The sequence below is a fragment of the Eubalaena glacialis genome, chromosome 13, assembly GCF_028564815.1.
Source record: "Eubalaena glacialis isolate mEubGla1 chromosome 13, mEubGla1.1.hap2.+ XY, whole genome shotgun sequence".
NCBI classification, from domain to species: Eukaryota; Metazoa; Chordata; class Mammalia; order Artiodactyla; family Balaenidae; genus Eubalaena; species Eubalaena glacialis.
This window is the reverse complement of record NC_083728.1, coordinates 67,648,854-67,669,866: the sequence shown is the minus strand read 5'-3', so window position 1 is coordinate 67,669,866 and position 21,013 is coordinate 67,648,854. Positions and strand designations below refer to the sequence as shown.

Genomic DNA, 21,013 nt, shown 5'->3' with positions numbered 1-21,013 from the left:
CTGAATGCTTAAATAAAGAAATGCATACAAAAGTGAAAGTTAACATATGTGCCTGACATTTTTGTTTTCCTATTCTCAAGGGTATATTTTTAACCCTGGGACAAAATTAGTAGCCCAAATCTTTATACTGCCTTAAACTAATTTTTGTTTCTTGTCTTCTTCTCTCCTCTCCAAGTCACTCTACAGAGTTAGATGATAAGAAATATGGTTCCTGGATACCCCTTAATTCATTCTTGTGGTATCCTTGTATAGAGTTCAAAATCCATACACTTCAACATATGTCGACATACCAAGAAATCAAGATGAAGGGTTCGGTTTGGAGATGACAGTTGAAAGACTTCTGTTAAAGTTGAAGACCATTTTGCGTTACATGGTCCACTGTCGACTCCGAGTCCCAACAGTGTAACAAATAAAAACACGGCCGACAAAACGTGACCCTATGTGATGCAGCCAGCGGAACTGACGTCTACAGCAGCTCTTGAGGTAGAAAACTTACTACTCATCACTAAACATGTGAATAATACCTAAGTTAATGTTTCAATATGAAAGTTTAAAAACTGCACAAAGATGCTGTGAATGTCCTGTACATATACTTCAGTAAGGACCAGAAGGAAGTTTGGAATGAGACTGTTTTCCTTATGGATTTTAAAATATATATGTATTTCTTTAGGATTTTTATATATTCTATGCATTGACCGTCCATCTCCTTAGAAACCTTCTGACTCAAGGAAGGAAAATCAAATCTTAAACGCTGTGGGTCCCTCCTTTGCTTGCATGGCAGTCCCCACACAGAGGCACAGGAGGCTGCTCTGGCACAGGGACGTGGTGGGCGGAGACCCGGGAGAGGACCCGAGCTGGGGGTCCCAGGACAGGTGAGGAGAGGCTGGGAAGGAGGAAGTCTAAGAGACTCTGCTGGGACTTGGGAGGATAAATAGCTATAAAAACTGAGCATTTTCAGGGCTCCTTCACCCACGTCATCCAATTCTGTAAATAGGTAATTCATTTTATGTTTTGAACAATCCAGTTATAGTACGTGCTACACATCTCCAGGTGATCAGAAGACCGACTGGCCGGTTTTAGGGGTGGCTGCCTTTCTTCAATTAGCAGTAGGAAGTCCCCATGAATGTATCCCAGAGGCAGACACGTGGGAGAAGCACGCAGCTGAGGAAAACCTGGAGGGGAGAACAGGTCGGGAATCCAGAGATGTTCCCTTCTCAGTGTCCTGGGAGCCCCTCTGTAGACAGAGTGTAAGAGCACGATGGTACGTTTTCAGTCTGTGGAGGAAATCTAAGTTTTTGCATGTTTCAGAAATGGCCTTCTATAAACACCTGCAGACACTTTCCCTGATCCTGACAACACCTCATGTAAAAATGGAACGTACTAGACCTGGCATGGATGGTGCAGGGAAGGAGGAGAGCAGGCGTGGGAAGTAAAAATGATTCCTGAACGCAAAGTTCAGAGCCCAGCCTTGGCCTCTGGCCCCCTGACCCAGGAAACAGCCTAATCATTCAAAGACTGGCAGAGAATGAGCTACTGGGCTAATAATTAATAAAGACCTGTGAGGGCAGGCAAGGAGCAGCTGAGAAGCACAGTCACGGAATAAGAAAACAGGCACCACCGTTCATTTTTCCATTTTCCCTTTGGAGATGACCTCTGCGTAGGAGGTGTGAATGAAGTCATAGAGCTGCCTGGCATTTGCCACGTTCCCCAGCAGGAGCACCAGCTTGTCGAGGGACAGGCTTGCTAATTCGGCGATGTTCTTAATGTTGGTCATCAGGGAGCGACAGTTTTTGGCATTTACCCCTGGCATTTTTAACAAGAAGTCCTGGGGACCGGGATTATACTTCTCTGCCTCGGGGAGGGTCTCGGAATCGGCTGTCACGGCCATGGCCGTCGCCGCGTCCGGCTGTGGCTTGTTCTGCTTCAGCGCCTCAAACAGCTCCGCGGTGGCGTGCGGGGAGGGGCACCAGAGGACGCGGAGCCTGGGGAAGTGCAGCGTGAGGAGCGTGAGCTTGGAGCTGATGTCGCCGCCGGAGATCTCCTGATGGAAGGCGCCTCGGGACACGAGAGAGAAGGGCTTAGTGGGGTCGAACTCGATCAGAAGCACCGGCCGCTTGTAGTAGCGGGACATGGAGACGCACTGGCTGTAGAGGCGGCCGTTGTTCAAAGAGCCGATCAAATCACTGATGCTCTTGCGCTCCACGCACATTTCTGGAGTCAGCACGTAGTCTCCGACCTCTAAGGTCACTGGCTCAATGTCAATGCCCCGACGGTGGATCAGAGATGGGAGTTCGCTTCGAAACTCGCGCACGTCCACAACGATACTTTGCTGGGTACCATTCTGTTCCTGGCCGCCTATGAAGAAAAAGAAGCACTTTAAGTAACGTCACTGAGGAATAACTCTCAAAGATGGAAGAGCACAAAGTTAAAAATCTATGTTTCTGCTGTTAATCTCTGATGCCTGGTTACACAGTATGACATGTTATTCCACACTTTTCCATATTATAAAAAGGTTTATTTACAGTTTAAGGCAATTTCCCTTAAACTAAATAGAGCTGGTAGGAAATTGGGGTCTCTTGGTACTTCCTTACTTAGAATTCACAAATACCAGCACTTGCCATCATCTTCCCTCTGTGGTTCCTCTATGGCAGCAGTCCTCAACCTTTCTGGCACCAGGGACTGGTTTCGTGGAAGACAGTTTTTCCACGGACGGGGGTGGGGTGTGTGGGTGTGCGGGGGGATGGCTCAGGCGGTGATGTGAGCCACGGGGAGCCATGGGGAGCGGCAGATGAAGCTCCACTCACCTGCTGCTCACCTCCTGCTGGACGGCCCGGTTCCTAACAGGCTGCAGACCAGTATCGGTCCGTGGCCCAGGGGTTGGGGACCCCTGCTTTACGGTCCCTCACTGTTGCACTGACCACATTTTACTGATCATCGTCGTCCCAATTCCTAGGACATAGTAGATGCTTAGAAATGTTCTCTGAATAAACTGCCTTGTGGACTGCTGTGAAAAAATTTGGAGCTTTTAGTGCTTGTATCAATGAGTCCAGAGATGGGAAAATGGGAGAAGCTGGGAAAAACAAGAGCACAGAGCTTCTCCCACTAACGTGCATATGAATCACCTGGGATGGAGTTAAAGTACCTACTGTTTCTGTAGGTCTGGAATAGGGTCAAAGACTCTGCATTTCTAACAGGCTCCCAGGTGATGCCAACGCTGCTGGTTGAAGGACTCAAAAGTGCTGTTGTAGGCAGAATAGTGGCCCCCTGATGATGTCCATGTCCTAATCCCTGAAACCTGTCAATATGTTACTTTACACGGCAAAGGTGACTTTGGAAATGTGATTAAATTAAGGATCTCAAGATTGGGAGATTATTCTGGATTGTCCAGGTAGGCCCAAGGGTCCTTATAATGAAAGAGGGAAGCAGGAAGCTCAGAGCTGGAGCTGCTGACCTTGAAGTGGGAGGAAGGAGCCATGGGCCAAGGGATGCAGGCAGCCTGGATAACCTGGAAGAGGAAGGGATTCTCCCCTGCAGCCTCCAGGGGGATCGCAGCCCTGCACACACCTTCATTTGAGCTCAGTGAAACCCATTTGGACTTTGGATTGTAAAATAATAATTGTTAGATAATAAATGTGTGTTGTTTCCAGACACTAAGTTTGTGGCAATTTGTTACAGCAGCAAAGGAAAGCTAACACAAGCGCTTAGAGGACTGAACTCGAAAGGGCAGATTTCTGTGAACAGCTTTCTGTGTGGTACCTACTTGCTCCAAACTACCTTATTCATATTACCTGACATCCTGTTGTTCTGCATGACATGTCCCCAACCTATTTGAGTTAATAAGAATCTTCTTCAAAAGATACCCTGAGGCAGTGTTTCCCAAAGTATGGTCCAAGGACCACGTCCATCAGACGCTGACCCCATTTCAGATCTATTGATTTGGAATTTCTATGGACTGGGGTCCGTGAATCCACAGTTTTAACAAGCATCAGAGGTTATTCTTAAGTACGCTAAATTCTGAGACCCACTGCTTTAACTGCGCTGGACCCCACCAAAGGAGAAAAGGGCTCAACTGCATTGTTTTTCCCACACCTCTTGGCTGAAAGCAGCTGCTGACATGGGGAAACGGGGCCTGGGGCGTGGGACATGGCTAACCCTGGACCATGGTGCACGTGGCATCCAGCAGGTCTTGGTGGAAGCCACTGCTGGGATGCTGCATGGCAGTGAGAGTACCACACACCTGGGATCTGGAAAAGCGCCAAGAAGCAACCAACAAACACAGATAGGGAAGTGGGAACGCACCCCAAACAATCCTGACTCTTTATCTATGGGCAAACTGGCCTCTTCAGGTAAAGGTAAGAACCTAATCACCATTTACAAAAGTTTCTTGGCAAAAGTACACTCTGAATCTCAACCAGTGCGCGAGTGTAACTGATTTCCAATGCCGATGCATAGATCACAACCCCACTTATCTTACAGGAGAGGAGCCCGAGATCCAGGAAGGACACGTGGCTAGTAAACGGCCAGCTGAGACCAGGGTATGGGAGAAGACACGCACGTTTAAGAGCTTACTGAGAAAAACCAAGCTTCTGCAGAGAAACTCTGGAACCTCACAGCCTCCTGCACAGGCAGCAGGAGTGTTCGGCAAAGGGCAGGACTCACCGGCTTTGCGTGTGTCGGTGGGAGCACCTGCAGATACACAGCCTCTTACGAGGTCGAGGTTCGTTTCGTCTCTTCCTTCTCTTTCTTCAGGGACAACCATGCTAGCCTTTTCCCTGGGGGTGGGAGAAAAACATCTTCAACATTTCTGAGCTAATTTCAAAATTCCAGGTTTTAATCTTTTGTAAATTATACAAAATGATCTACATAACTGTAGCAGTAAAAGAGAATACAGGAAACATCAGAAGTAAATATGCACAGTCAAGTGATGTGTAAAGGAAGCAGAAAGAGTTTCTTGGTTGCGTACTCCTGCTCATCTTCCAGAGTTAAAAAATACTGTTAGTTATTTTCTATTCTGTATGTCCTCTAAACACTTTGTGGCATGAAAGAAGCATGTGAAAAATGCCACAGAGAGATTATTGAGACTTTCTATAAAAACGTGCTAAATGTGTTACTGAACATTGAAAAGGATTCAGATAGTTTATATCCCAATATTTTCAGAGTAATCATAAATAGGATCGTTAAAAATCAATGATTAGGGACTTCCCTGGTGGCGCAGTGGTTAAGAATCTGCCTGCCAATGCAGGGGACAAGGGTTTGAGCCCTGGTGCAGGAAGATCCCACGTGCCGCGGAGCAACTAAGCCTGTGCACCACAACGACTGAGCCTGTGCTCTAGAGCCTGTGAGCCACAACTACTGAGCCCATGTGCCACAACTACTGAAGCCCATGCGCCTAGAGCCCGTGCTCCACAAGAGAAGCCACCTCAATGAGAAGCCCGCGCACCGCAACAAAGAGTAGCTCCCGCTCGCCACAACTAGAGAAAGCCCATGCACAGCAACGAAGACCCAACGCAGCCAAAATAAATAAATAATTTTAAAAATCAATGATTAAAGAAATGAAAACAATACATGGTTAAGCTTTGATTTAAAAAACTCCAGGTGGGAGGCCCCATTAAACACCCTTGGTTTTAAAGGAAAATCAAGATTAATATTAGAAAGCAAATTTCCAACAAAAGATTTAAACAAAAAAATCAACATCTCAGGTTATGCAGTAGAGCAGCATCAATTCACTCACTTGTGCGTTTACTTAAAACATTTACAGAGGGCTCCCACATGCTGTGCGAGCTATTTTGGATACAAATATGGTTACCCGATAATTCCTGTCTTCAAGGAAGCTCAGTATCTTAAACCCGGTAGATTGACAAGCCTGTACAATCCTAACTCAGATTTGTAATCAGGAACCAGAATCATGGCAAGATCCTCAATAACCACGGGAAGAGTAAGCCAGGTTTGCCATAGTCTTATTTTTCAAAACCAGTAAAGGATGTTATAATCAGTTCAGGAAAGAGCAAGCCCTGTGTGTTCCTCTGTGCCAGGCTGACAGAAAAGATGTATAAGGTTGGGTCTCTGCCCTCGCTGGGCTTGCAACTGAGTTTCACGGCAACGTGAAAACCGTGGAACTGACTGACTGCAATAAAAGAGGCCGGGGAAGGTGAAACAAGAGGAATCTTCATCAGCAACTAACGATTTCAACAAGGGCTCAAACAAAAAGGATTTTCCAATGAAAGGAAATAAAATCAGATGGAGCAATTCCCCAACCACTCTGGATATGTGATGTTTTAGGGCAGGGCACCACGAAGAGATTCCACCAGAGAACAGAAACTCCAAGTTTAAATTCTTTACTATTTGAAACAATATACAAATGCAAAGTTATTATCAGTATAACATTTTATGAATAGATCACAAGGAGGCAGGCAATAGTTCCAGTTCCGTGCTCCCTCGTCATTCTCAGTACCGGTGTCAAGTGTTGCTGATGAAGGATTCTTTGCAGTGACAATGGCTCTGGCAGCCACTCATTACTGCCCCGTTACACCTACTAGACTCCAGCTGGGGGCAAGGGGCAAACCGTTCAAAAAACTTACTGCTCTTAAATTTCTTTTTCTTTAATATTTGGGATCAACATGGGGGATTTTTTTTTCCTCTTTATCTCCATTTACCTTACTGGCTAAGCTATCACACGTGAGGGCATCCTCATTTCCTGATTAATTTGTAATTGTGGCTGTAGAGCACAGTGAGTTAGAAGGCAGACCCTGGACCCATGTTTCGTGAATTTGAAACCACTTACTGGCTGTGTGACTTCAGGCAAGTTGTTTAATGGCTCTGTCCCTCAATTTCGTCTGTAAAATGGGGATGATACTAAAATCTAACCTCAAAGAGACTGTTACAAGGACCACATAATATACGTAAGGCACTCAGAAGAGTGCGTGGCACACAGGAAGCACTATATAAATGTCAGCTGTTATTATAACCGTACTTTTCTTACAATGTAGTAACCTCATCCCCTAATTATCCACAATTATGCTAAAAAACAGAAGATTTTCTTTCAAATGATTCCACAACTGTTTCAGTTAATACTGTTAAAAAACAGCTAGTTTACTATGAAATGTTATAACTGCAAATTGAATCTGAGAAAAAAATATACTCCTGAAATGAAACCAGGGTTGTAAAGAAAATAGTAAGTCTTCCTAATCAGTAACTCAAATTAGTTTAACAGAAATTTGCCATACTTATATTCAGTCTCTTGCTTTCAACATTTGCATAATTTTTCAAGTTACTCTATGTGATAGACACAAAATAATAAACAATTCAGGTCCCTATTTCCACTTAAAGTACTGTGGTTTCTTAATTTTGCCTTAACGTCTTCAGTGATATTTGAATAGCTTGTACAACGTGACAACACAGGGAGGAGACACTGGACTAAAGTCTCTTCAAATGGGCGTTTATTCAAGCCCTCACGCTAACCCATTCTGTGATCATATTTTCTAACTGTAAAATTTCAAATAAGCTAATAATCCTTTTCTTTGAAAAGTGGTGACCTCTCCAAAACTATGTATACTCAGAATGTTGTTACGAATTTTTTGACGCAGGGAGCATTTTATTAGCAATACTTACAAGTGTAACCTTCTTTCTCTTTACTTGACATCTGTAACCTACTGATCTCCGGTCCAGTCACACAGTCCTTTCACTGCCAGTTCGCCTGATTCATTCCTCTCTGGTTATTTTAAATAGTAGCATTGCTTTTGTCCTTACAACATCACTCATGGAGGTCCTGGCAAAAGCACATTCCCTCGGTCTCACATTAAATTTTTCTCTAAGTCCAGGCTTAGTGCAAATGCTCTTTCAGCCATGCACCTCACATATATTTTGCTTTTCAAAACAAACACTTCTCAAATTCCCCAAGTTTTCTGGGAAAGTAAATATCTTAAGATTCTGAACGGCATAACTATCTGTGTAATATGGGAAGATCTAACATAATAAGTAGACAATCACCACTGAGAGTTTATAAAATTATGCCAGACCATAGATAAAATGACATCAAAACCTGGTATGGAAATTACTGTAGAGACTGAAACATAGGAGAAAGTCCGTACCCCCGGTTCTGCTGAGTGAAGTTTCCAGTACGCGTCAGGCTTACCCGAGCCTTGACACTGAGCCCTTCGAGTGTAAAATCACTTGTATAAGCCGGGAATGGCATGTGGTCCCCGATACCTGGCTACAATCCACTCCTTTTCTAGGCCAGGTTCTGATGCACTGGAGAAGAGGCAGTCACGGGAAGGAGGCCTGGAGCATAAAAACTCACCTACTCAGAGCCTACCAGGCCCCCCTTGGCTACAACACTGTGCAGGAAGGGGTTAAGGGAGCAGGCCTGGGCTGCTCAAACCCTGCACATTCCCAAGAAAGGCCTGTCTCCTCAGCTTGTCTTCCCAGAAGCCCTTGGCCAGCTTCTGGGAGTTGAGGTCTGAGCTCTTGGAACACAACGTCTGATAAGAGGGTTTTTATATGCCTGGGGCCACACGGCACCAGTGTGATCAGATGGTTTATGCCAACAGTGTGATTTCTAGTGAATACCTGTTTTTGCTCCAGGGAGCTGGAGTCTGTCACTTGAGTACTATGTCTATATGACTGACTCCCAATAAAAACGCTGGACCCCAAGTCTTGGGTAAGCTTTCCTGTGGACGACACTGAGCGTGTGCTGTCACACGCTGCCACTGGGAGAATTAAGCACGTTCCTGCGACTTCATGGGCAGAGGACACTCGGCAGCTTATGCTGGATTTTCCTGGACTTGGCCCCGTGTGTTCTTTCCCTTTACTGATTTTACTCTGTGTCCTTTTCCCTGTAATAAACCATAACTGTGAGAATACCAGTTTTTCTGACTCCTGTGGGTCCTTCTGGTGAATCACTGAGCCTGAGGGTGGTCTTGGGGACCCTCAACATGAATACCAACAACCTACTCTGAATATTTTAGCTCCATGGGCTCATTTGTGATTTAGAGACAGTTACTTTAATCAGAGAAGCCTTAGGCAAAGGATATTTTAAAAAGAGTGAAGGAGCAATTAGGAGGTACCGGCCCACATCCAGCCGCACCAATTCTTTGATGCCATTTCCTCGATATCTCTTAAATCTGTCCCCTTCCCTCCATCAACCTAATCTTGGCTGCCACCGGTTCTTATCAGACAATTGCAACAGCTTTCCTGACTCCTTCCCTGCTCCATCCATTCCTCAGTTTGATGCCAGCGAGAGCCTTTAAAAAATACTCTATGTCACTTTCCTAATTAGAACTCTTCAGTGCTGTCTTACTGGCTACAGAGTCAAGTTCTAAATCCTTAACAGGCCTTGTGCACCTCTGAGCTTTCACACACACCCTCGTTCAACAGAAACCCCGGCCCACTTCGTCCACTTAGCAACCAGCACACATGCTCCACGGGTCAGCTTAAAGGTCATTCCTTCAGTGACGCCGTCCCTGACATCCCACACTGGGTCAGATCTCTTTGACAGACTCTCGTAGGATACCCTTTTCTTTTACCTTTGCAGCCCGCCGCCCTCTGCCCATGTCTGTTTATGATATTATTCATAATCATTCAATGTTTGTCTTTTCCACTAGGGGATAAGCTCTAGGAGGCAGGACAGAGCCTTTTTCTGCACCACTGTGACTCCAGCACTTTAACATTAGCACAGGGGTTGGCTCATAATAGATGCTCAAGAAATATCTGTTGACTGTTTGAGTCTTGGGAGATGAAGGTCTAGGAGACACAGAGAGGCGCTAAAAGCTCTAGACAAGAAGAGGTAGTCTGCATTAATACCTGGTTTGTTATAACACTTTCTGGAATACTTTTTCAAAAAGCATATGTACACATATATAAACTATCCCACAGAGCACATTAATAGAAAATACATATCTATGAAATGCAAACAGATTCGCAGACATAGAGAACAGACTTCACAAAGGGGAGGGGGCTAGGGGAGGGAAGGATGGGGAATTTGGGATTAGCAGATGCAAACTAGTATATATATAGGATGGATAAACAACAAAGTCCTACTGTATAGCACAGGGAACTATATTCAATATCCTGTGATAAACCATAATAGAAAAGAATATGAAAAAGAATGTACATATATGTATAACTGAATCACTTTGTGTACAGCAGAAATTAACACATTGTAAATCAACTATGCTTCAATCAAAATTGAAAATAAAAATATACGTATTTTCATAAGCTGAAAGGACTGACCAATAATTGTAGGACTAATAGCTGTAAGAATCCATGGCTAAGGCATGCCACAATCACAGAAGATAGGAAGGGAAGAAACTGCCCACGAACCGTGCTGAGTTTCTTCAAAGGGACTCAATGACACTGATTCAGTAAGCACTCCTGTTTCTGGGAACGCATGCCCTGGATGAACTGGGGTATCTGCATATTTTAAGCATATACTGAGAGCCCACAGCCAGTGTTGAAGGATGGCTGTCCATTTTGAAATCCTGTCTAGGTCCTGGCTGGCTAACTGCCACTAAAAATGATTTCTGCCCTCTCGCTGTCACTGATATGTTGCCAACGTCTGAGGCTTGAAAGACTGGTCTGGCCCAGTCACTGCCAGGCCAGGCCATGGTCTCCTCCGGTCTAGCCTTTTCTCTGGCTCAGATCAAGGATGCCCTGTCCAGCCCCTGCCCTGGCTTCTGGGGCTCCTTAGAGAGCATCTGATCCATCTTCTCTCACCAAGCTGCCATTTCCTTGATGACACCCCTTGGGGGAGGCTATTAGATTTCTCAAATGCTTGCAGGAATAAGAGGTAGCCATGTAGTTTGTGAATATCTCAATTAGAAACATTTTCCTTATGTTAAACCAAAAGCTTTTTCTATTTGGATTTGGAACATTAAAGGCTACTCATTCTCAAAAAACACACATCTGTTCAGACCAATGTCACACCTTTAAAATAACATTTTCCCAGAGTGATTCTATTGATTTGAACTGACCAGGTCATAAAAATATTTCCCAGTAAACAGTAAAGCAGTCACCCACCCATGGACAATGGAAATTTTACAAGGGAAAAAAAAAAATCATGATTCCAAGGGAAGGGAGAAATCTTGTACATGGGGGAGGGGGAGAGAGTGTTTCAGTTCTATTGCTGGTGTTTTATGTTATATTTCTTTATAAACATAAAAGCAGTTTTCTTCACATTTCTAATATTCTATTAAACCCCTGAAAAGCAACTGGAGATGGTGGAGAAGCAGGGGAAGAGAAAAGGAAATGTGTGTTGATGTATATAAACCCTGGAGTGAATCAGACTACAGGTGTATCTTGATGTGACCCTCCCCAGCAGCTTCCTCTCTCCATCTTTCCTGAGGGCTAGTAGATATTCCCCCACTCAGAGAAGCCTCTGGATCTTCAAAGGCCTTTGATTCCTTCATACTGATCTTCTACGTATTTACCTTATGAGTTTTTCAAAAGCTTCCTTTTCTTTCCGCAAAGCAGTGAGATAGCGTTGTTCCTCGGTTGAACCTCCGTATATAAGAAAGTAAACCCTGCAAGTTAAGACAGAACTCTTTTAGGCTGCAAACACATAATTTTTAATCCCTGGAAGGAAGAGCATGGCATTTGAAATCAGTAACCTAGAGTGTTCAACTAATAAATATTTGACTGAGAAGAAAAGGTTCCATTAATCACACACTTACTAAAATTAAGCAGCCTAAACCCCACCTGTTAAAGGTCTCATTACCACATGGGTTATTTTTTTCTTCTTCTTTCATCAAAAGGAGGAACAGAGTTTAGGTAAACACTGAAATATAATAAAGAGGGATAGAATAATTCTTTCCTCATAACTATAAACAAATCAGAAAACACAACCTTAGCGGCTTCTCTTTTTTCAATTTTTTTCTTTGCATCTCTGCCAAACAATCGTTTAAAAAGTTGGATGGTGGTTATAAAGGCCAGCTTATGAAAGTTCATGTTAGTGAAAAATAAACAAATGAAATCTATATGACCTTTATCTTCACAAGTAATTTCTCAGTTCCTTTTTATTCATGTCTTAACAAAACTGAGTCATCACACATTTTATATAAACACACAGACAGAGAAGACATGGATTATATCAAGCTCCTCAAGAAATAATATGACATATTCTTTTCTCTTAGAAAAGGCCAGCTTTCCTATCTTGTTGGTTGCTAAGAAGCTGAATGAAGCACCTCCTCTGCCCCTTTTCTTCACCTTCTATCAGAGACATTTTCCCTTTTTAGCCCTCGATTTTTCTTTTGGTCTTCATTTTCCTAGTTTATATTTCTTTGAAGGGCGGGCAGGGAAAAAACCATTGGCCAATGAGTCCAGAGACCTGAGCTCTTCCACGAATGTATCATGTGGCCAAGGGCAAGTCATTCACCATTTCTGGGCCTCAGTTTCCCATTGATGGATCAAGTGGTTGAACTCTGAGGTCCCTTCTGGTTCTGACCTTTTGTTTCTAAATATCACACTATTCCACATTCAGGCAACAGAGAACTTTTGTGCACACAAGCTATCTCCAATGTTGATCAACAGCAAAGTATGAAAAATTTATCAGCCTATAATTATTTCTCCAGCTTTGTCTCATCTCTTTATCCTGCGTTATTTCTGGTCCACCTCCTCCATTCACCTCTACTCTGAAAGGTTGCATTCGTTAAACTGGCTAGAAAGGTTTTTTTGGCTCTGCTTTTGGTTCAGGCTGAGTTCAGGACATTAACTTTGCCGTTTATTTCCCTCAGATAATTGGAGAGCCAGAACACTATATTCTTTGGGAGGCATCATTTTCTCATCTGATATTTCTTGAAACTCAAGAAAACGTGGTACAATAATTCCCCAAATACTTTAGTTTTATGTGGCTGTAACTTAGAGTCACTTTTTCAGATTTACAAGAAAGATGTTTTAGAATTATGAAATTTAGCTGAGTCATAATTATATTAACATTTGGTAGAAGTTAGGATATTGTAAATTTCCTAGGCTTGTTCAGAGACGGTGCCCCATAGGCTACAACCGATGCATAAAGAATATGGCACAGAACAGCAGAAGAGCAAGTAACAAGAAGGGGGGCATTCCCTCAGATTCCTGGATCCACTACAACATTCGACCTCCTTCCCATGCGTACTTTCCAGACTGGTACTTCCCAGACTGATCAGAATGCCAAGTAAGGTTTCACAAACTCAACCAACATCGTAACAATGTAACATTAAAGATAAGAAAGCCCATGGGCAACTGGTCTATCTGTGCTAAATCCTAAAGAACTGTGAAATTGAAGCCCATGAGATCGCAGTTCATATTCCTTACAACTTGCCTCAGGGGTTTCCCGGGCCGACTTGCCCTGTAAATTTCAAGCTGACGCACGAAGGTCAGCTCTGCGTCGTACAGGACCACGTATCTTGGCTCCACCTCGTGGAGCACCCGTGTCAGAGCGTAGGGGTCACTGCAGCCCAGGAGTGGGTGGATAATGGTGAGGGGGTCTTTCATGATTCCGTACGCGGCATCAGAGGACACGTTTAAATCAAACTCCTCGTGCTTAATTTCTTCTAAGCAGCTTTCGGGGCTACTGCTTAGGTCTCTCGGACAGCCCTCCTCGACAGCCCCCTCCTCCTCCAGTTCTTCAGATTGTTCCATCATCTGAGTTAAAGTCAGCCTTGGTTTCTTCTTTTTGAGAGCCCTCTCTTTGGCAGAAGCCCTGTCTTTGTTTCGGACGCCTTTGGGCCTTTTGATGGATTTCATAATTCTCTTTGAGCCATCCTCCTTCCTAAACCTCATCCACACGTCTTCGGCTTTGCTGTCCTTCTCAAAGGTTTTCCTGTAGAGCCTCAACAAGAAGGCCTCTGCTCCGACAGCGATGTACTCTCGCAGCTGGGAACAGGTCCTGTCATCACTTGCGCAAATGAGAACGTGTCCTAAAATTAGAAACAGCGTTATGTCCTGATTACCTCACTTGTCGCCCTACCCCACGCGCCCCCTCGTCCCTTCCCCCACAGAGACACAGCTCACCCCTTGGCGCTAAAGATACTTTACAAGTTGTTTAAAAAGGGTCTCGGATGCTTATCAAAGGCTTTCGCCTCTCTGGCAGGATTACTTAAATCTTCTGGGTAAAGGTGAAGCCAGAAATATTTAGTGTCTTACGGAAGTATAGCTGTGGTATAATGGAGGCTTTAAAGAAGCTCTTTTTAATTAATAATTTTCCAGAGGATCTGGATATAGATCTGGAAATACCAAAATAAATTCCAAATGGATTACACAGTCAAATGTTAAATGATACATCATGAAAAAAAAGATGACTATTCTCCATCTCTCCATGAGGATGATTTTCCAGGCTTACAAGCAATGGAAGAAATCTCAGAAAAGATTGATATCTGTGAGAAGATATCAATTGATCAATCAATTGACTGACTCTATGAGAATAAAAAACTGCATTAAAAAAGCTAAAGACAGGCTGCTCCCAAGCCTTTTGAGACGGACCACATTTTGTCTATGGAATGTGCATCTCTAAATAAAACCACTTCTTGCCTAAAAAAAAAAAAAAGCTAAAGACAAAAAATCAACTTTATGCAACTATGATAAATGTTAATATCTTTAATATATAAAAATCTGATACAAACTGAGGACACACTCTAAACCAGCAAAGGAAACTAAGACAATTCACAAAAGAAGAAATGCATCTGAGAAAAAACTGAGCTCCCCAAGCATCAAAATTTGAAACAAGATAACATTTTTCTCTGATCAAATGAATAAAATTGTTATACATATGTAATATATGTAGATATACACACAAATATATACAGAATTGCCAGTCATTGCTAGCTGGGTGAAAAAAGATAAGCTCTTATACTTCCAAAAGAAATGAAAATTGATAAAAGCTTTCTATAAATCAATGGGGTAATATGTCTTGAGAACTTTAAAAATGTCAGTATCATTTGGCTCATTAATTCTATATCCAGAAATTATATCTACACTATAACTTTAACAATGTGAAACAGAAAATACACAAAAGAAAACCAGGAAGGAAATATGCCAATGTTAACAGTGGCTGCTAGATGTAATTTTTTCCCCTTCTTTATTCTTTATGCTTTTTTTCTAAGTGCGCATGTATGACTTTGGGTCTTAAATCACAGCACCATAAGTTCTGGGATAATATCACAGCATAATTACTCATATAAGGATTATGTGCTTGCCTTTATTGCTTTAAAGGAGTTCAAAGTCTCAATATTTATTTATTTATTTATTTATGGCTGTATTGGGTCCTCGTTTCTGTGCGAGGGCTTTCTCTAGTTGCGGCAAGTGGGGGCCACTCTTCATCGCGGTCCACGGGCCTCTCACTATCGCGCCCTCTCTTATTGCGGAGCACAGGCTCCAGACGCGCACGCTCAGCAACTGTGGCTCACGGGTCTAGTCGCTCTGCGGCATGTGGGATCTTCCCAGACCAGGGCTCAAACCCGTGTCCCCTGCATTGGCAGGCAGATTCTCAACCACTGCGCCACCAGGGAAGCCCGATTGATTTTTTTTTTTTTTTTTTTTTTTTTAACATCTTCACTGGAGCACAATTGCCCCACAATGGTGTGTCAGTTTCTGCTCCACAGTAAAGTGAATCAGCCACACACACACACACACATCCCCACATCCCCTCCCTCCTGCGCCTCCCCCCCACCCTCCCCATCCCACCCCTCCCTCCAGGTGGTCACAAAGCACTGAGCCGATTCCCCGCACTGTGCGGCCACCTCCCACCAGCTATCCATCCTATACTTGGTAGTGTGTATACATGTCAGTGCCACTCTCTCACCTCGTCCCAGCCCACCCCTCCCCCTCCCCGTGTCCCCAAGTCCACTCTCCACGCCTGCGTCTCCACTCCTGTCCTGCCCCTAGCTTCCTCAGAGCCGCCCCTTTTTCTTTCTTTTTTCTATGTTCCACACACGTGCACCAGCACACGGCACCTGCTCCTCTCCCTCCGACCCACTTCACCCACACGACAGACCCCAGGGCCGTCCACCCACCACAAACAGCTCAACTGCGTCTCCTCCCGTGGCTGAGCGACACTCCACTGTGTATATGTGCCACATACTCCCCTCAATAGATACTTTTTAAAATTTAGTTTTATTTTCTATCTGGTTTTATTTTTAAAACTTAATTCAGGTTCAGTCTACAGTTCAGGTTCAGTCTACTAGTATACTTGTTTGAAGAGAGTAGCCCTAAAACTTGAAATTTTTTTAGCACTAGGTCAATGTCATTCCAAAATACAGTTGAGGCTTCTTTGAAAAGACACTTGCTAAGAACCTAAAACTTAAGCCCATTAGCTTTCTCCTGGAGGATTCCAGATTTAAAGCCTGGTAAATATATATGTAGAGATTTTGCTGCATCTTTTTTTTTTTTAATTGAAGTATAGTTGATTTACAATGTTGTGTGAATTTCTGCTGTACAGCAAAGTGATTCAGTTATACACACACACACATTCTTTTTTATATTCTTTTCCATTACGGTTTATCACAGGATATTGAACATAGTTCCCTGTGCTATACAGTAGGACCTTGTTGTTTTTATCCATTCTATATATAATAGTTGATTAGTTGCATCTTTAAATAGAAGTCCTGAGAACCCAACCAGTGAAACAACCTGCTTTCATGAATATACAATGATTCAACCTGGAGAAAATCACATCAAATGAACAGACAGGCACTTGTCACTAAGACTTCAGTGTTCATGTGGCACTTACTCTTCTACATTTGATAAAGAAGATAATAGTATAAATTATTTGCAAAGAGCTAATCAAAAAGACTCATTTGCTAGATTCTGAACGCAAATATCATCATCTCCTTTTTTCCTACCTGGACCACCAAGGGCTTCACTCTCCTTATTCTCTGCCTCAATTTCTTTCAATACTTCCGAGAGTGCTTCCCATTTTGGGTTGCTTTCTAGGACCAGTTCCTTTCTTGTTTCTGTATAGAAATAAAAGACAACCTCACTCTATGTGATAATATTTATCCATAAAGTATTCCAAAGGCTTTTAAAACAACAGATAACACAGGCATCATTCCATAAACCCACTCCTTTGCGCTTCCTTCATAATACTCTATAGATAGAATCTGCTTCTTTGAGAAAGGTCTCCTTATGGTCTAAATGAAGACACTTCAAACCAACATTAACACAGGTTCCATAATGCCTTGAGAGAAAGTGATATGCGTTGTCACTAATAAGAGATGATTATGTGTTAGTTGTCAACTGTGACATTATATATAAACTGCTACACAAAATAAAGGACTTGGTATTTCTTATCTCTAAAATAACAGTATTTATTATTTCTAAAATCCCCAAGATTTTCACAATCCTGAACATGGGATATAAGCAGACAACAATAAAACTTTTATTTCTGTAAGTACTCAAACATATTACTAATGTATTTAATTAAGTTTTGAAATAGACCTTTGAACTAGGCAGAAAGTAAACATTAACCCTATCCCATGCTTTAAAAAACCAACGATATTTATTATACCTCCTAGATGAGTGTGAAATAAAATCCATTATTCGCCTCATTCTAGTATTTATGTCCCCTAAAAGCTAAAAGGGATGTTAAAACGTCCCACTAAGACTTCAAGTCCCCAAATAGTAATTATTCCGAAGTTAAAAAAAAAAAAAACTATAATTCCTACGTAGTAGTAAGAATACTCTTTTTTGCATTACATCTTAGTTGCGGTGTGCGGGATCTTTCGTTGCAGCACGCGGGCTCTTCATCGTGGTGCGCGGGCTTCTCTCTAGTTGTGGCGTGGCGGTTTTCTCTTCTCTAGTTGTGGCGCAAGGGCTCCAGAGCGCATGGGCTCTGTAGTTGGCAGCACACAGGCTCACTAGTTGAGGCGTGTGAGCTCAGTTGTGGCACGCAGGCTTAGTTGCCCCGCGCCATGTGGGAATCTTAGTTCCCTGACCAGGGATTGAACCCGCATCCCCTGCATTGGAAGGCGTATTCTTTACCACTGGACCACCAGGGAAGTCCTAGCAAGAATACTCTTGATTGATATTTGGCATTTGTTATTTGGAATCCCCTGGCAATGAATCCATACCAAATACTTTTACCATACATTATATATGTTACATATAACATATAATTAACATGCAGTCACACATTTTTCACACAGCCGAAGGAGATTTAAAGTTATACTGTAGTAACTTGATAAGCATTTCCACACCAAATACTTAAATAAAAGACACGGTTGAAGACTTAAGCATACAAGATACCTTGCTCTTCTTTAATCTCTAGTTTTTCAGGCAGTTTGCCTTTTTTACTCATTTTGGCATCTGGAACATGATAAACCCTTGCTCGAGCATTTACAAACATTGAGGTGCTGGAGTCAAGAAACAGCCAACCTAATAAGGAAAGTTTAAAAAAAAAAGCCTTCAATTTATAGTTTACTTCAGAGAATCTCTGAAGGTCACATGATCTGTTTATCAACCGGTCACCAGCTTATTCATCTCCCAACCACACCTTCTCCCTTGTTATGGCCTCTGTCACTGTTTGGCTAGACCGTCGTTTTCAAAGTGCAGCCTATAGACCCCTGGGGGCCCCCAAGATGTTTTTGGGGGGGAAGGGGTCTGTGACCTCAAAACTACTCTCATAATAATACTAACTCATTATTTGACTTTTTTCCACTGTGTTGACATTTCCAATGATGGTGCAAAAGCATCGGCGGGTATCGCTGCTGGTGCCCAAGCACAGATGAAGGCAGTGGAACCAAAGCGTACTAGCAGTCAGTATGTTCCTCAATGCTATGCATTTGTAGTTTATTACTCAAGAATATTCCTGGTGAAGCAGTTAAGAAATATTATTTGTATTAAATCTTGGCCCCAGGCCCCTGGACCACACTTTAGAAAACACTGGTTTACCCAGACAGTGAGAAAGATCACAGTAGTGGGGAAGGATGTGACTGGTAGAAAAACAAGACGGTGGACAGCTGCGTATGTATGCTTCCCTACAAACGTCTTCTTCTCATTCTTCAGCACTTCAGCTGATGAAACTCCATATTCCCTTCCTGTTTCTTCGGGGAATATTAATTTTAAGTTCATAATAACTAAAATTCCAGAACACAACCTATTTCTAAGTTGGGGACTGCCTGTGATATACACAGTCTTTTCTAGAAATAAAATTGCTTGGAATGGATATGAATATTTATTATTATACAGAACAGAAATAAGTGGAAACATTAGCTATCAATAAAACCTACATCCTTGTGCTATGAATATAAAACGTAATTTGAAATCTTAGTATACCATGTAGTTGAATATAGCACTCTCCACACCTGATTCCCCCCCAAAACCCAGTACTTTATTCAAATGAGCTCTTAGGATAATATTAGTATTTTTATCTCCCACCTGAATTCTGACCAAATGCCTTCTCTGTTGCTCTGAGAGATTCCAGAAGATTAAGAAATGTGATGCAATCATACTGAGAGAGATATTGCAGCAAAGTTCGTAATATCTTCAAATCCTGAACCAAGGATTTAGTCTTGGCTCCAAGCTGGTGCCACAAAGGATCCAGATAATGGCGGATTGTCTAAAACAAGAAAAAAATTAGGACTGCTAAAAGATGTTCAATATAGCTATAATTAATACAAATTATACTTTCAATAAACATTATCCCTTGTATACATAAAAATGGTTAAAATGGTAAACTTTGTTATGTATATTTTGCCACAATAATAAAACATTATCTCCCGAGGAAGTGGATAGAAAATTTAAGTTCATAAGGTTCTAATAATAATGTTTAATTTTTCAAATATAAAGCAGAGTGTCATCACTAGAATCTTTATGATCAGATAGAGTCAATTCATAGTTACCCATATTTACATTATTAGGAGAAAAAAGGCCTGATAAACATCAGATGATCAATTATTTGCTTTTATGAAGAATGAAAGCATGTAGCTCAGATACATTCAGTTTCTGCCAAGTTTGGTCGAGACCCCATCCTGGGTGGATAGAGATGTGAGATCCAGCTGCACGAGGAAGCAGAGCACATAAACTAGGGAAACTACATGGGATCAAATTAAATAACAGTGGACCTTAGTCTGTTGGTATAATAAAATATTTAGTTTTTTTCTTTAAGTGTGATTCATGTATAGGAAAATATTTGTTAAATTAACAACTAACTAAATTTGAATACTTTTTAAGATCCTGAAGTTGCCTAAAACACAGAACAGCTTTATGTATATACTATGTAGGTATCTACATATCCACAGCTATATATATGCACGTTTCCTTCACAAGCTGATTCTGTAACTAAAAGGGATAATGTAGCATGATTCGGAAGCAGTTTTACTACATGGCATCTTATCTAACATATTTAATACTGAGCAGGAGTAATATATATTTGGATGACCAAATACTCTATTGTCCAAACTGGAACTCTTGTGAAAATGAAATGATACTATTAATAATCACTCCAGGATAACAGGCAGATACTGGGACTGTCCTAGATAAACTGGGATATACAACTCTTTTGTAAAAATCATCTACATGCTTCTTTTGTAAAATCATCTACAAATTTTCTAACAAGTGCAAATTATGTCTATATTTTGTTTTGGTTACTAAAAGAACACCTAAAACAATACTTTGACTTTCACTGGGCAGGTGATGATAAACAGAAATTTAGTGCAAAACCTATCTGGTTATATTTTGGTTTTCTAGGGACATATACATTCTACTAAAAGAATGTCAGAGTTTTGTTTTTTTTTGGTATACCATGCACTAAATTATAATAAACTTTACTTTAAAAACAGAGGCACACAACACATGGAATTACTTTTATGTATCATTATTTCATAGTAAAATGACTTTGGCAGAATCAGAAAAATGAGGACTTAAATTTTCTTTTTTTAAAAATCAATATGCATTACTTCCAGTGACAAAGAGGTTGATTCAGAGTTTGAAAGAAAAGAACTTGTTCTATCAAAATATGAAAAAAAAGCTGCCTGGAATTTTTTAAAAGTCAGCATTTTCTGTATGTACAATTCAATCTTAGACATTTACATATCGGAATTAATATTGA

At 41.8% G+C, this 21,013-nt stretch overlaps 1 protein-coding gene across 1 annotated transcript in view; it reads right to left on the bottom strand.

The window, feature by feature from the left end:
- Window positions 1-602: 602 nt before the first annotated feature.
- ERCC4 (ERCC excision repair 4, endonuclease catalytic subunit) overlaps window positions 603-21,013 on the bottom strand; it is a 32,271-nt gene continuing 11,860 nt past the window's right edge. Inside the window, exons 5-11 of the mRNA XM_061208618.1 lie at window positions 19,342-19,522; window positions 18,211-18,339; window positions 16,809-16,919; window positions 13,292-13,889; window positions 11,424-11,516; window positions 4,660-4,772; window positions 603-2,355 (exon numbers count right to left, since the gene is read on the bottom strand). Of these exons, the coding sequence (XP_061064601.1) occupies window positions 1,622-2,355; window positions 4,660-4,772; window positions 11,424-11,516; window positions 13,292-13,889; window positions 16,809-16,919; window positions 18,211-18,339; window positions 19,342-19,522 (1,959 nt within the window). The 3' untranslated portion in view covers window positions 603-1,621. The remainder of the gene's footprint in view (window positions 2,356-4,659; window positions 4,773-11,423; window positions 11,517-13,291; window positions 13,890-16,808; window positions 16,920-18,210; window positions 18,340-19,341; window positions 19,523-21,013) is intronic.